This window comes from Magnolia sinica, chromosome 10, assembly GCF_029962835.1.
Source record: "Magnolia sinica isolate HGM2019 chromosome 10, MsV1, whole genome shotgun sequence".
NCBI classification, from domain to species: domain Eukaryota; kingdom Viridiplantae; phylum Streptophyta; class Magnoliopsida; order Magnoliales; family Magnoliaceae; genus Magnolia; species Magnolia sinica.
This window is the reverse complement of record NC_080582.1, coordinates 29,259,488-29,272,189: the sequence shown is the minus strand read 5'-3', so window position 1 is coordinate 29,272,189 and position 12,702 is coordinate 29,259,488. Positions and strand designations below refer to the sequence as shown.

Sequence of the window (12,702 nt, the reverse complement as noted above, 5' to 3'; positions counted from 1 at the left end):
TGGAGTTTTGCTTCTTTTGTTACATTGTATTTCCCCTTTCTGTCGCATTGTACTAAAAAGTTTTTTGATCATAGTGGATTTTGTAGTGGTGTTCTTGTGCTTATTGTTTGTGGGTTATGCTTTTGTTATGCTCATTATGAATCGGATTAATGATTTGAAACCCTCCTTGTAGTATCCCAGGATCGGAACCTGGTAAATGGGTGTCGGGATCCGAGAATGGGGTTCTACGGAGGCTGTCGGCGCCGGATTCGGCGATCGGGAATTTTGTGAGCCCGGTTTCCGAGTTCGGGGCGTGACAACTCAGGTCATTGACGTGGTCAGAAAATGTCTGCGCACCACCCAGAGTAGACAGAAGAGCTATGCGGATAACCGACATCGCGACCTGGAGTTTACAGTTAGCGACCACGTATTTCTGAAGGTGTCACCTATGAAGGGTCTGATGAGGTTCGGTCAGAAAGGGAAGCTAGCACCACATTTCATTGGGCCTTTCGAGATCTTAGATCGTGTGGGAGCCGTCGCATACCGCCTTGCACTGCCTACTACACTGGCCAGTATTCACAATGTATTCCACATATCCATGCTGAAGAAGTATACACCAGACGATTCACATATCATTAGTTGGGAGCAGATTGAGCTGACAGATGATGCCTCCTACACCGAGGAACCCATCCGTATCTTGGACCACAAGAAGCAGGTCCTACAGACAAAGACTATACCTCTAGTGAAGGTTCTTTGGTCACATCATGGGGAGGAAGAAGCGACATGGGAACGAGAAGTGAAAGTTAAGGAAAAGTACCCTCACCTATTCAGTAACACACCTCAGGTAATTTCGAGGGCAAAATTTATTTTTTTTTAGAAGGGTAGACTGTAACACCCCGTACCTTCAATACACGGGTGTTACCTTTTAAACCCACACTAAACTAAAAATTACTTGGGTTAACCAAAACGTGAACTTGACATACGCAGGATGGGGATTCCCGTCGACATTAGAGCCATCCATCAGGGTCTCAAGGAGCCAGAATACTCCCTACGACAATCAGGAATGTGAGACCACTCGAACACTCAAAGTTAAAGCCATTATGCTAGTTAATTCTGGTGCAACACACTTGTCACTAACACTTTAGAATTCGTTAGCTACAAACGAAGCCTTCATCATAACTAATACCCTATACTAACCGTTGAAAAAGTTGTCAGGCTCACCTGATTGGTGGATCACGACTTATGGGCCAATGATGGCCCAAGGATGTATGTAACGGGCCACCCAGGACTCACTATCAACCCAAAGTGAACCAGGATCCCTGGGTACTGTCCTCCAATGCAAATGAACGGAATAGATCATGGTAATCACATTTCAGCAGACCCCTACACAATGCATGTACACAAAGGGTGCTTAGGCACGAGGTGTACTAAACCCAATGCTCGGTCAAACTAGCTCTGACCGAGCATTTCGCAAATATCTTCCCGCCCTTCCTCTCTCTGTTTCAAACCGACCCACTTCAAACCTATAAGTGGGCCACCACGATTGTTTTCCGAGCATTCTAAACTGTCCAAATCCTTCATGGGAGCCACACGATCAAAACGGTATATCCGTTTGATCACTTGTAAACGGACGAAGGAGATTGAATGCCACCGTCCAATCCATGCCAAAAACTACCCGACCCGAGCCTGTGGTAGAAGGGAGAAAAAGAACTGCCCTTCCTCTTTAAGTAGGATGAATCTTAGCCATCCGTTGGGGAAACGATCCCAACCGTTCCCTCTCTCTCACTCCTTCTATAAGACGGGCCCTGTAGCCCTAAGAAATTCGTATCAAGAGTGGAAGAAAGAGAGAGTGTAAGAGAAAGAAAAACAGAGAGCTGTTCTCTCCTCCACAGGTGACCATTTCTCCTTCCATTTCTTTCTTTCTGTTTCAGTTAGGTTGAGGCCACAGTGATGGTTGCATTATGATGAAGGATGGCCAATCAATGGCCATGCCTTCGGATAGAAAGCAGACCGGCATATACCCTTGTGTTGATTAAGCGGTCCATTTCAAGCCTCTGTTTAGAGCTGGGACTGACCAAATGATGGTCAGGTCTCAGGCAAACACCAGGCCTGAATGTGGCCATAGATGGGTTGAAAGCTAGCCAAGTAATGGCTGTGTTCACACCTAAAGCAAAGCATTTAAGTAGGTCCCTGTTTTTAGGCCAGAACGGAGCCAACCCATGGCCTTGTTTCCGGTCTAAAACTAAGTCGATCAGTGGCTCTGTTCCAAGCTGGAAACTGACCCAATTGCAGCACCTAATTCGGGCTAAGACCCAGCCAAACAATGGCCAAGCGTCGGTCCAAAAATCAAGAGAAATGAAGCTCTGTTTTGAGCCAGAATAAACGGCCAAATAATGGCCGGGATTTGGACTGAAAACCAACCCAACTGAAGCTCTGTTTTAAGCTGAATATGGGTCAAACAATGGCCAGTGTTCTGAGCTAAAACGATGGCCAAACATGGCCCTGCATGAAGGCTACCTGACTCAGCTCCGACGGCAGGAAGATGGGTCGACACCATGCCAATCCATGGCTGGGAAGATGACCCCGAACTAGGCTGCAAACAGACCTTCATGCGGCTGAAAACGTGCCTCAGTCGGCCTTGCTGAAGGCAGTGCATGGAGTCACGTAGGCTCTTTTTTTTGGTGAACTGTACGCAGCAAATGGGCGCACCATCAGACAGTCTCAGTGGGCCACACCGTATGAACGGTTGGGACATGAATGGGTCCCAAGAATCTAGCTGCAGTAGAGCCTGGCGAGGAGACAGCTCCAAAGAGGAGCCTGCCTCCACGTAAAGAGTTGGTGGGCCCTGCATAAATGCAGGTGGGCCTCACCCAAAATGACAGTGGGCTGCACCAACCAGGGGCCCTATGCTGACTGTAGGCCCCACCAATGTACTGATGGCTTGCACTGGCCATGGACCCACCCTGAGGTCGGGATCCACCCCAACCGTCCATCAAGGGCGTTGCAAAGATCCCTGGGCTGGACGTCCCTCAAAAAGCCCACCGCTGGTCGATTGGCAGCTAACGTAGGCTGCCATATTACACATGTCCGTATACATTCACGTGATGTATCCTAAGAGGTGGGTCCCGCACACCATATGCATCCATCCATGCCACCCAGCAGGGTTGGGGCCCACCAATCACATGGGACCCACCTGTGAAGTGCATAAGTGGTGTGTGTGCGCCAGAACGTTGAAACAGAGGACGCCGAACGTTCCTCTGCCAATCAGTTCACGTAAACTGATTGCAAAAAGTTGAGATCTCATCAGCTATGATGAGTCTGGAAAATCCGAATGGTCCACATGAAGCAGCACCTCATAAAACCCCTTGGTTTCAAATTTTACTTTAAACCGAAACTTCGGTGGCCCACAAGGAATGCAAACAGTTTCTTCCTTTAAATTGAAATTATTCTTGTTATGGCCCACCAGAATCTTGGATCATGGTGAAAACTCACACCCTGAGGTTTCTTGGGATTCTACATCTTATGGACCGTTCGGATTTGACACCCATGTTTACGCGGGACCCACACGTGAAGTAAATTGGCGGTGCATGCATGCACCAGGGAGTGAAGATATGTCAGTTCACGTAAGCCACTACAAAATTTTGAGATCTCCCCATGGCTGATGAATCTGGAAAATCTGAATGGTCCACTTGGAGCAGAACCTCATAAAACCCTCTGGTTCCCATTTTTACGTTGAACCAAAACTCGGGTGGGCCATGATTAATGCAAATAGTTTCTTCCCTTGAAAGTGCATTTATCTTTGCTATGGCCCACCAGAATCTTAGATCAGGATGAAAATTTACCTCCTAAGGTTTCTTGGGATTCCACATCTTATGGACCGTTCGGATTCAGAACCCATGTCACAAGTGTGAAGGAGCGCACATGTATTCGTATCTGCATAGTGAGTCCTACATGTGTGGGACCCACTTTTGTGCACGCTGGATACAGACCGTCCAGGGTCTGAATGTGGTGTGCCTGGACACACATCCACTCCGTCCACCTGTTTGTCAGTAGGGTGGGACCCACCCTGCACATTGCACACATATAAGGTGTGGGGCCTACCATGATAAAGGTATCATGTGGCCACCGTCCAGGGGATTGACGATGGAGGCTAGGTGGTTGGAACACCTCACACCACTAGCAGTGGCTGGACTCGCCAGCGAAGTACAGTGAGAGTCCACCATATGTCTAACATCAGGAATTCTGTGGACCCCACCTTGATGCCTATGGGTTATCCAAACCATCCACCCAGTAGGCGAGCTCCTCCTTGGGGCCTGATCAGAGATGTGGGGCTGGTCTAATGATCAGGCGGGCCACGTCAAAGCACCCCATACGTGTTCGGTATGGTCACGGCTGCTCGAATACGGATGGGCGCTGGCCGATCTCCCATATTCATGTGTAATCATGCACAAGGGACTGCCAGGCTAGACTAGGGTAAGGTTCAGTCCAGACCTTAACTAATTAGGCCAGGTCTGGCCCTAAGCTACGTATAGGAAGGTTTGTCATCAAAACTGTCAACTTATAAATGCAACTTGTATCTCGAAATTAATTCAGGAAGCCCCTCGCTTGGCACTGGACCACTAATTAGCAGCAGGAAATTGAACCAAGGAGCTGCAACCCCTTCAGGTGATGATTCTTTCCCCTTAAGCTTTCCACCCTTAACTAGACCAGAAATAGTAGCTTTATTAGAATAAATGGCTAGCTAGACTAATGATAAATTGTGTGTGGAAATAAACTATATTCACTTGATTTATCTGTTTAAACATGATAATTCTCATGCTTACTATTGTTTATATTCTTGATTTTCTCTGAACTGCTTAAGTGAATAATCTAGTCCTTTATTGTCATGTAAATTCAGTTGTTGTATATCGATAGGAATACATGTGTCATTCCTTATTTCCCTTTCATATTGCAAGATATGTTGCTATGACACACATACTGCTAAAATCTCTCCATAGGAAGTCCTAGTAAAGGAGAGTCCGTGCTTGGGGTGTAACTAGATTGGTTGTGACATGAGTAAGCCCCTAACATGGAGGTTTTGGTTGTGGTGCTTGACCATGGGGTTTACCATTCATGTGTGGTTTCACCTTAACTGACTTGGGATGGACTCCGTGACCCTTCTAAACACCGATGTTTACTCGTTTTTGAATCATTCATGCCGACATGTTTAAATCGCCACTTTTGGTAATTTCAACCGTTCACCCCTAGTCGGCATTGGTGGTATCCCCTTATGTTGAATTGATTGACCATATGTTAGTAGGTGCTACACACACCCTAAGACGGTAGTCTTATGGGCCGGGGATGGTGGTAATGGGATACTATGCCCGAGCCGTCGGCCTACGCTGGGCCATGTGCTCCCCGTAGTGACCGTGAGCTTATTTAAATTGGCTGTTTGCAAATGGACTAATAATGGGCTGACAAGTCATACATACATGGCATATTTCGATGACTTGGATCACTCTGCCTTGCGATTACGCTGAATGTTGTGCTTATGACCAGTCATTCGAGGATGATATTGACTTGGATTATCATGCCCTGCGATTACGCTGAATGTTGCACTGATGACCAATCTTATCCCTGGGTGACGACCCCAATGTCCGTCTGGATATTTTTCCCGGGACATAGGCCGTCTGGATGTTTTACCCGGGCCGACGATTGCATTCATACATTCATGCATTTAAAAAGACTGCATCTACTGTGTTTTGGATTATCTATATGCTTTTATGCTATTCCTTGTTTAGGACGGCGGTGTGTAATCTTAGCGGGAGATCACACTGAGTTGGCCACTCATTCATCAATATTCAACCGTACAGAGGACATAGGGACAGAGGAAGTTGCGGAGGAGCCAGAGGCAACGGAGGCCGAGGAGGAAGCTTACAATGAGGAACCGTACCAGGAGGCAGCTGCTTATTTTGGATTGAATCAGTAGCCTATTTGTTTATTAACCTTTCAGTTCATCTTGAGAATTAAAGTTTTGTATATGGGCCCCAGCTAAGTGGCCCATGATATTATTATTGCTTGGGTTTTATCTATACTACGCTTGGTTCCGTTAATCGCACTTTGATTTGGACCATGGTCGTTCGTTTTCTGAGCACTTTTATCTAACCACCATAAGTGGACCATGGTCGTTCGCTCAATAGGGGATCAACATCATTGAACCGTTACCTCGAGGCAAAGGGCAAACTAAATATGCAATTGTAGTGGTTGACTAATTCATGAAGTGGGCGGAAGCTAAGCCTGTTTCCAGGATCACCGAGTAAAAGGTAACCAACTTCGTGTGGAAGAATATTGCCTGTCGGTTTGGCATCCTGCATACCATTGAATCAGACAACGGGAGACAATTTGACAATTATAGGTTCAGAGGTATGTGCCAAAGGCTCGACATTCAGAACGCCTATTCATCACCTTGGCAACCTCAGTCGAACGGGCATGTTAAGGCAGTAAATAAGATAATAAAGAACCACCTTAAGACTAAACTTGAGAAAGCGAAAGGCGCCTGGGCCGAGAAACTTTCATTCATACTATGGACGTACAGGACAACAGCTCAGTCCACAACAGGAGAAACTCCATTCTCCCTCTCTTATGGAGCTGAGGCGGTCGTCCCAGTCAAAATAGGGCTCCCTACAGCGTGGGTACGGTCCTACCAGGAGGACCAAAACGCCGAGCAGATGACGATATGTCTCGACCTCCTCGAAGAAACAAGGGATACTACTAAGCTCAGAATTGTGGCTCGACAACAGCAAGTAGCTTGATTCTACAACTCTAGAGTGAAGACGAGGAGATTTCGACAGGGAGACCTCGTCCTCGTAGGATATTCCAAAATACTGCTGAGGCCGGAGCAGGGACCCTTGGACCGACCTGGGAAGGACCTTACTGAGTAGTCAACATGAACCAGTCCAACTCATATGGACTCGAAGACCTAGAGGGTCGACCCCTACTGCACCTGTGGAATGTCGAGCACTTGAAAATCTACTACGCGTAGAAAGGATTGTAAGGAAAAGCGATAAAGGTCGGCACCTGTTTGTAAAGATTCCACTTTCTTTAATAAGATGTGTTCCTCGACATAGAATCCTCCAATCCCATGCACCATGTTATTTCTTACTCTATAAAGGGCCTCCCATATTAGAGAGAAACCCCTCTAATGAGACGACCCTTAAAGAAGTGGTCAGCTCATTAAATATAAAACTACGCGATTTACTGAGGACCTTCCCTCAGGTGCAAGGAAACGATCCACCGACGACCTGACCATTAAAGAAGAGGTTGGCTCATCAATTATATCAGCAACAATGTTAAAAGCAAAATAGTGAAAATAACCATTCCACAACTACGATCGAACACATAGCACAACATTACTAACAAACGAGTATATTAAAATAAAATAAAAGTATTCTCCAAAAAGGTGATATCAAAATTTCAGCATGATAACCAAATAAAAAATAAAAATAAGAAACATCTCAGTCAGCTTGAGGAGGAGGTTGGTCGGGCAGAGGTTCTTACTCGGTAGGTTTGTCTGTTGCTTCCTCGCTAGTGAGAGCATCCAGGTTGAGATCTGAATGAAGGTGTCTGACGTCCTTGAGCCAAGCGTCCTAGCCACAGTTGTAGAAGGGTCTCGACCTTAATAGATCTTTTTACTGAAGACTTGAACTCTTCAACAGCAGCGACCCTCATTGACATAGTCGAAGCTTCAAATTCAATCTGTTGGGCAGCCAAAACCCTCTCGACCTCGACAGCATCATTGACCTTCACCTGCTTCAAATCACCATCAACCTTGCGGAATCGTCAACAACGGAGGGAAGGTGAGCCTTCACTCTCGCCAGCTTAGTTTTAGCCATGTCCAGGTGGGGCTTAGTCTCAATAAGCTCGGCCATCACCAAGCTCTCCTTCTCCCGAGCTTCTGCCATTTGGGTCCTCAGAGCATCCCACTCCTCACCAACGGACGGCCTTCTCCTTCCAAAGAGCCTCAATCTCTGCCGCCCTCTCCTGGAGAGTCACTTCAATCGCCTCCCTCTCCCTGGTCTTCTGTACCACTTTCTCTCGAGTGGACAGAAACATGGGGACCACCTAGACAAGAGGCCAAAGATAAATGGGCTCGCAAACAAGGGAAACACCCCAGATGGGAACATCTTAAATGATGTAAGGAACTTACCTTGTAGAAGACTGATACAAAGTCGGTCAGGAAAGACTCGGGATGAAAGATGAGATGCTTCACTATCTCCACCTCCGAAGCATGCTTCGCCGCCCATTCAACTAAGCAGGACATGTGGTAGCCTGATGGGAATGTCTCTACTCCGCCTGAAGGTGAGGGGGCGGACTCACCAGCTCCGCTGATGCCACTAGCGCAAGCACCTCAACATCCTTGACTAGCGAGTTAACCTTGCCAATCAGGTAGTCGAATTCCATGGGTGTAAAGAAAGGCATATCCTCTGCCACCTTTTTAGACATCCTCTTAGCCTCTGACAAGGAGAGAGAGGCAGGTTCATGACCCTCTTCCCTTTGCATCCGGGGCAGGAGTGAAGGGGCGGATAGAGGCTCCTCAGTAGCACGGGCAGGAGCACTGTCGGGCCTCGGTTCAGCGGTAGAAGAAACCATGTGAGCAGCAGGAGTCCCCTTCTTTTAAGTCGTAGTATTCGTGCGGAGCATCTCCGCGACAGAAGGAGGTTGCTTTCTCTTTCCGACCCTTGAAGGTTCAGCCATACCTACAGAGCACAATCCAAATCAGCAAAAGATCAACATTGGAATTCTAAGTGGCCGACGATTACTTACCAAGAGCAGGAGGGAAGGGATAGATCTACAGAGCTTGAATCGATGAAGAAGATCTAGAGTGATGAGCTTGTGCAAAAGGCAAAACTCCTTTAGTACTCTCACCTTGTTGACCTGGGCTCGAAGGAAGGAGGAGAGCTAAGGTGGTCCCTTTGAATAAACTGTGGAGCAATACAAGTCGGTTCAATATTCTACTAAGATAGGAAGAGAAAATAGACTTCTCTCGAAATCTGACCTGGGAGGAAGAATTTGGTGTGCACTCTGACCTAAAGACTAGCAAACTCGGCGACGGGCACTTCCCATTCTCCCGATGCCTAAAACCACTTATTCTTCCAATCCTTATTGGAAGATGGAAGCTTGGCAATGAGGCCTGGACCACGGTGCGCCCTTGTCGAGAAATAGTACCAGCATGGCTCCACTGGATCATGCTTGGCATGGTACAAATACATGAATTCATCTGGTGTCAGCTCTTTATTTTTAAGCTGATATCAGATAATATAGGCCCCAAACAACAACCTCCAGGCGTTCGGGGCGAGCTGACTTGGAGCTAACTTCAGGTGCATGGTCATCGTCCTCACGAATGGATGGATCAGAAGCTGAAGCTCGCACTGGAGGGCGTAGATGAAGATAACAACATCCCCTTCAGCTGGGTCCTCGGGGACGTTGAGCAGAGTAAGAGCTCGAACAACCACAGAGTCTGGGATCTGGAACTATGAGCGGACTTTAGCCATTTCGGTCTCAGTCATGACTGCCCCCCACCCCCCCCCCGGGAACAAGTTCAACAGGTCATCCAGCTTGTGGTTCAACAATTACCCTCATGACCATAGACTGGGCAGCCTTCTTTGTACTCTTGGGCCGAGTTGTAGTTTTAGGCCCTTGGACTTCTTAGCTCGAGGACGAGTAGTCGTCTCAACAGGCCACAAGGGCACTGTGGTTAGCGACTCCACTGAGGCCTCGACCCTAGAGCTTACACTCTCTGGGTTGGAATCGCCACCGAAAGCATAGATTTCGCGAACGTCTTTCGAGTCATTCGACATCGAAATCTTGACAAAAAATGGTGCGAAAGCAAAGGAAATGGAACGGAAAACTAAGCCAGGGAATGGGAAAGACTCACCAAAAATCGTTTGCCCCGGGAGTTTGTCTGCAACTAAACTCTCTGCGCAAATGATAGAATCAACAGAGGAGAGTGTCTTTTATAATGAGGCTTGGCTAGATGTAATCATGACGGACATTAATTACTGAAGATGAAGGGCCACCTTACCAAGCACCATCTCATATGTGGCGGCATACTATCAGCCCAACTGATACGTCTTCAGTAACCACGCACCATCTTCGATGAATGACATTTAATGCGGCGAATGAGGAGCTGTCCTCCAGCCCAATGCTTTACACATGGCAACACCCTATCCACCCTGACGATACGTATCCTCGACCTCTGCCACGTGTCCGTCCACCACAGGTCTGCAGTCGAAAAGTTACCGCCATAGAGTATGTCGCCTCGGTGGTGCCAGGCCATAATTGCGAGATCCTCTCTGATCTTGCCGCCAACACTGTCATGAGAAGCATGACGAACTACTCATTTGAGCATTTATTTCTTGAGTTCGCACTGCAAACTCAAGGAGAGGGGGGCTTCTGTTATGGGAAATGTAGTTCGACCCCTCTTAGACAGCTCGGCAAAAGTAACATAAGACCGACGTCCGACCTTGAAATGATAGTCATAAATGTCATGCTATTGCAAGCTCCTACTTGGTATCACCAGTCATAGACCGAATGACTTGTCAGAACAACAAGGTCACTAGAACCGAGCAGACCGAACAAGGAATCACGCCCAAGTTGAAATCCACACTGGCCTCGGTCCAAATCAAGTCATCCTTAGCAGAATCGCCCAAGCTCAACCTATTTGGGCTCAGCTAAGATAACTCTCGGCTGACCAGAGGAGTAAAGTTGAGCCGAGCAGTTATTGGCTTACCGTATAAGCTCGGTTCAGATGAATACCGACCGACCATGTAGGCATGGCCCGGGTGATCATCTGCCGACCAACGGAGCTGAATCTACTCTAGTAACGCATGATAGGAATAACTGCCCTACCCACAATCATGGGATAACCGATGACAACACCATTTGCACATGTCCCGCCAAGTGGCTGAGATCGTGCCCAAGATGATGGACCCTCAACATCTCACTAACACTATAAATGTAGGGCTTGACCACAGGGAAAGGTACGTAAAATCTCTCACCCAAAATCCTTCTACACTACTAGACCCAGATTCCTAGCCTGACTTTGGCATCGGAGGGTCCCTTGCTCTAGCCAGGGTCTCCTTTGTCTTCTTCCTGAGCAAGTGCTCGGAAGTCGGAAGAGGGTGAACCAGATTTTTGCATCAAACAGTTTCCATTATTTCTTTTGGTGAGATTCACTTGAGCTTTGGATCAGCCTCAGTTTTGGGGCTATGCCTTTAAGTAGTATGATAAAATGGATGGACCACGAGATAGAACACATACATCATGGTGAGGCCCACAGATCTTTGCCATCTATACACGCCCATGCTGTGTGGTACGCTACACAATCTAAGTCTGTTAAGGAAGACATCAATCTTTTCTTGGAACTAATCCATCTTTTCTTGGTACTAGACTATTTTCTAGGAACCAGTGCGGGAGGCACGCTAGTAGTGATATTTTACTGGGCCAAACCTTGACGTTTATGTGAGATCAACTCCGACCATTATATGTGTTAACCCATGGTACGCTAGTAACTAAAAAATCAGGATGATTTGTTATTCAATTGAGGCCTAACAAGGAAAATAATTGGGAGAGAGACTTCCACCCTTGATTTTTACAGGGCCCACTATAATGTGTATGTAAAATCCATTACACCCATTAGATGCGAAACCAAAAGATATCCTTAAAGGCTAAAAAATCAAGCTCACATGGGATTCAAGTGAGTCACATTCAGAGTGTGTGGCCCAACTGAAACAAACATCGGCAGATTTTTTGGCCCTGTCTCAAACATGAGGTGACTCACTTCATGGTTGGGGTGGATTTCACTTTAACACCATAGTAAGGCCCACCCAATCTGGGTACTCATTTTGCCAAGTAACATGGAGCAGCTTCTCTATGCAGGAGAACATTTATTAACATTAGTTGATATGCAAATTAGGCAAGGGATGTCAAGAGAAAATGGGATGACGAGAAAATTGGATCAGTTAAGCTGCACACTTGTGATGTATTTATGTGGTGCACTAAATGTATAAGAAATATGATCTGTTAAGATAGAATTTTTTTTAAAACAAGTGAAGGACATACCTTTTTTTAAATGACTAATGGTATGATATTTATTTACAAGAAAACAGGGCTATTAGAAATCCATTCTACCTGTACATATTCAACTTATATGTGTGGCTTCAGTGATGATGATCATTTATTAGTTTTTAGCAGATAGAATATCATTAGTATGCCCTATTTGATGGATAGGGTAGATCTTTGACATATAATTTCTATCATACTTATATAAAACTTGATATTATGAATACTCACATGTGTTATATTACTTGTTCGGTAGAATAATAATTTTTTGCTATTTACTACACAACTAGTTGGACCAATTTAATTTGCCCATATATATAGAGAGAGAGAGAGAGAGAGAGAGAGAGAGAGAGATGCTCACACACAACTAGTTGGACCGTCGGTCCAACTAGTTCTAATTAATTAATGCTAGTTAATGTGGAAAGAGAAATCAGACTTTGTTTGGCGTTAGCTTTCAAAATGAGCATTGGCTTGAGTGGGACCTTTTGTGCCGTTAATAAGCCCCATTGGTAGTTCAGATGGAACACACAATTGGAAACAGTATGCTAAAAAAGCTCACCCTCCAAAATGATTGTTTGATGAGGCCCACTTGAATCACGTATGGATTTGATTTTTAAGTCCCGC

The 12,702-nt window shown here is 46.3% G+C and overlaps 1 protein-coding gene across 1 annotated transcript; it reads left to right on the top strand.

Annotated features, from left to right (window-relative positions):
• Positions 1 to 427: 427 nt before the first annotated feature.
• LOC131217467 (uncharacterized) lies at positions 428 to 5,947 on the top strand. Its single transcript, XM_058212405.1, has 2 exons — positions 428 to 823; positions 5,834 to 5,947. Exons 1-2 carry the CDS (start codon positions 428 to 430, stop codon positions 5,945 to 5,947), a joined length of 510 nt encoding a protein of 169 aa, XP_058068388.1.
• The last annotated feature ends 6,755 nt before the right edge of the window (positions 5,948 to 12,702 follow it).

Excerpts from the sequence above, each read along its gene's own strand:
- LOC131217467 (XM_058212405.1), top strand. The coding sequence starts at position 428 with ATGAAGGGTCTGATGAGGTTCGGTCAGAAAGGGAAGCTAGCACCACAT. Across the intron at positions 824-5,833 it reads TATTCAGTAACACACCTCAG|GACATAGGGACAGAGGAAGT; the intron begins GTAATTTCGAGG and ends AACCGTACAGAG.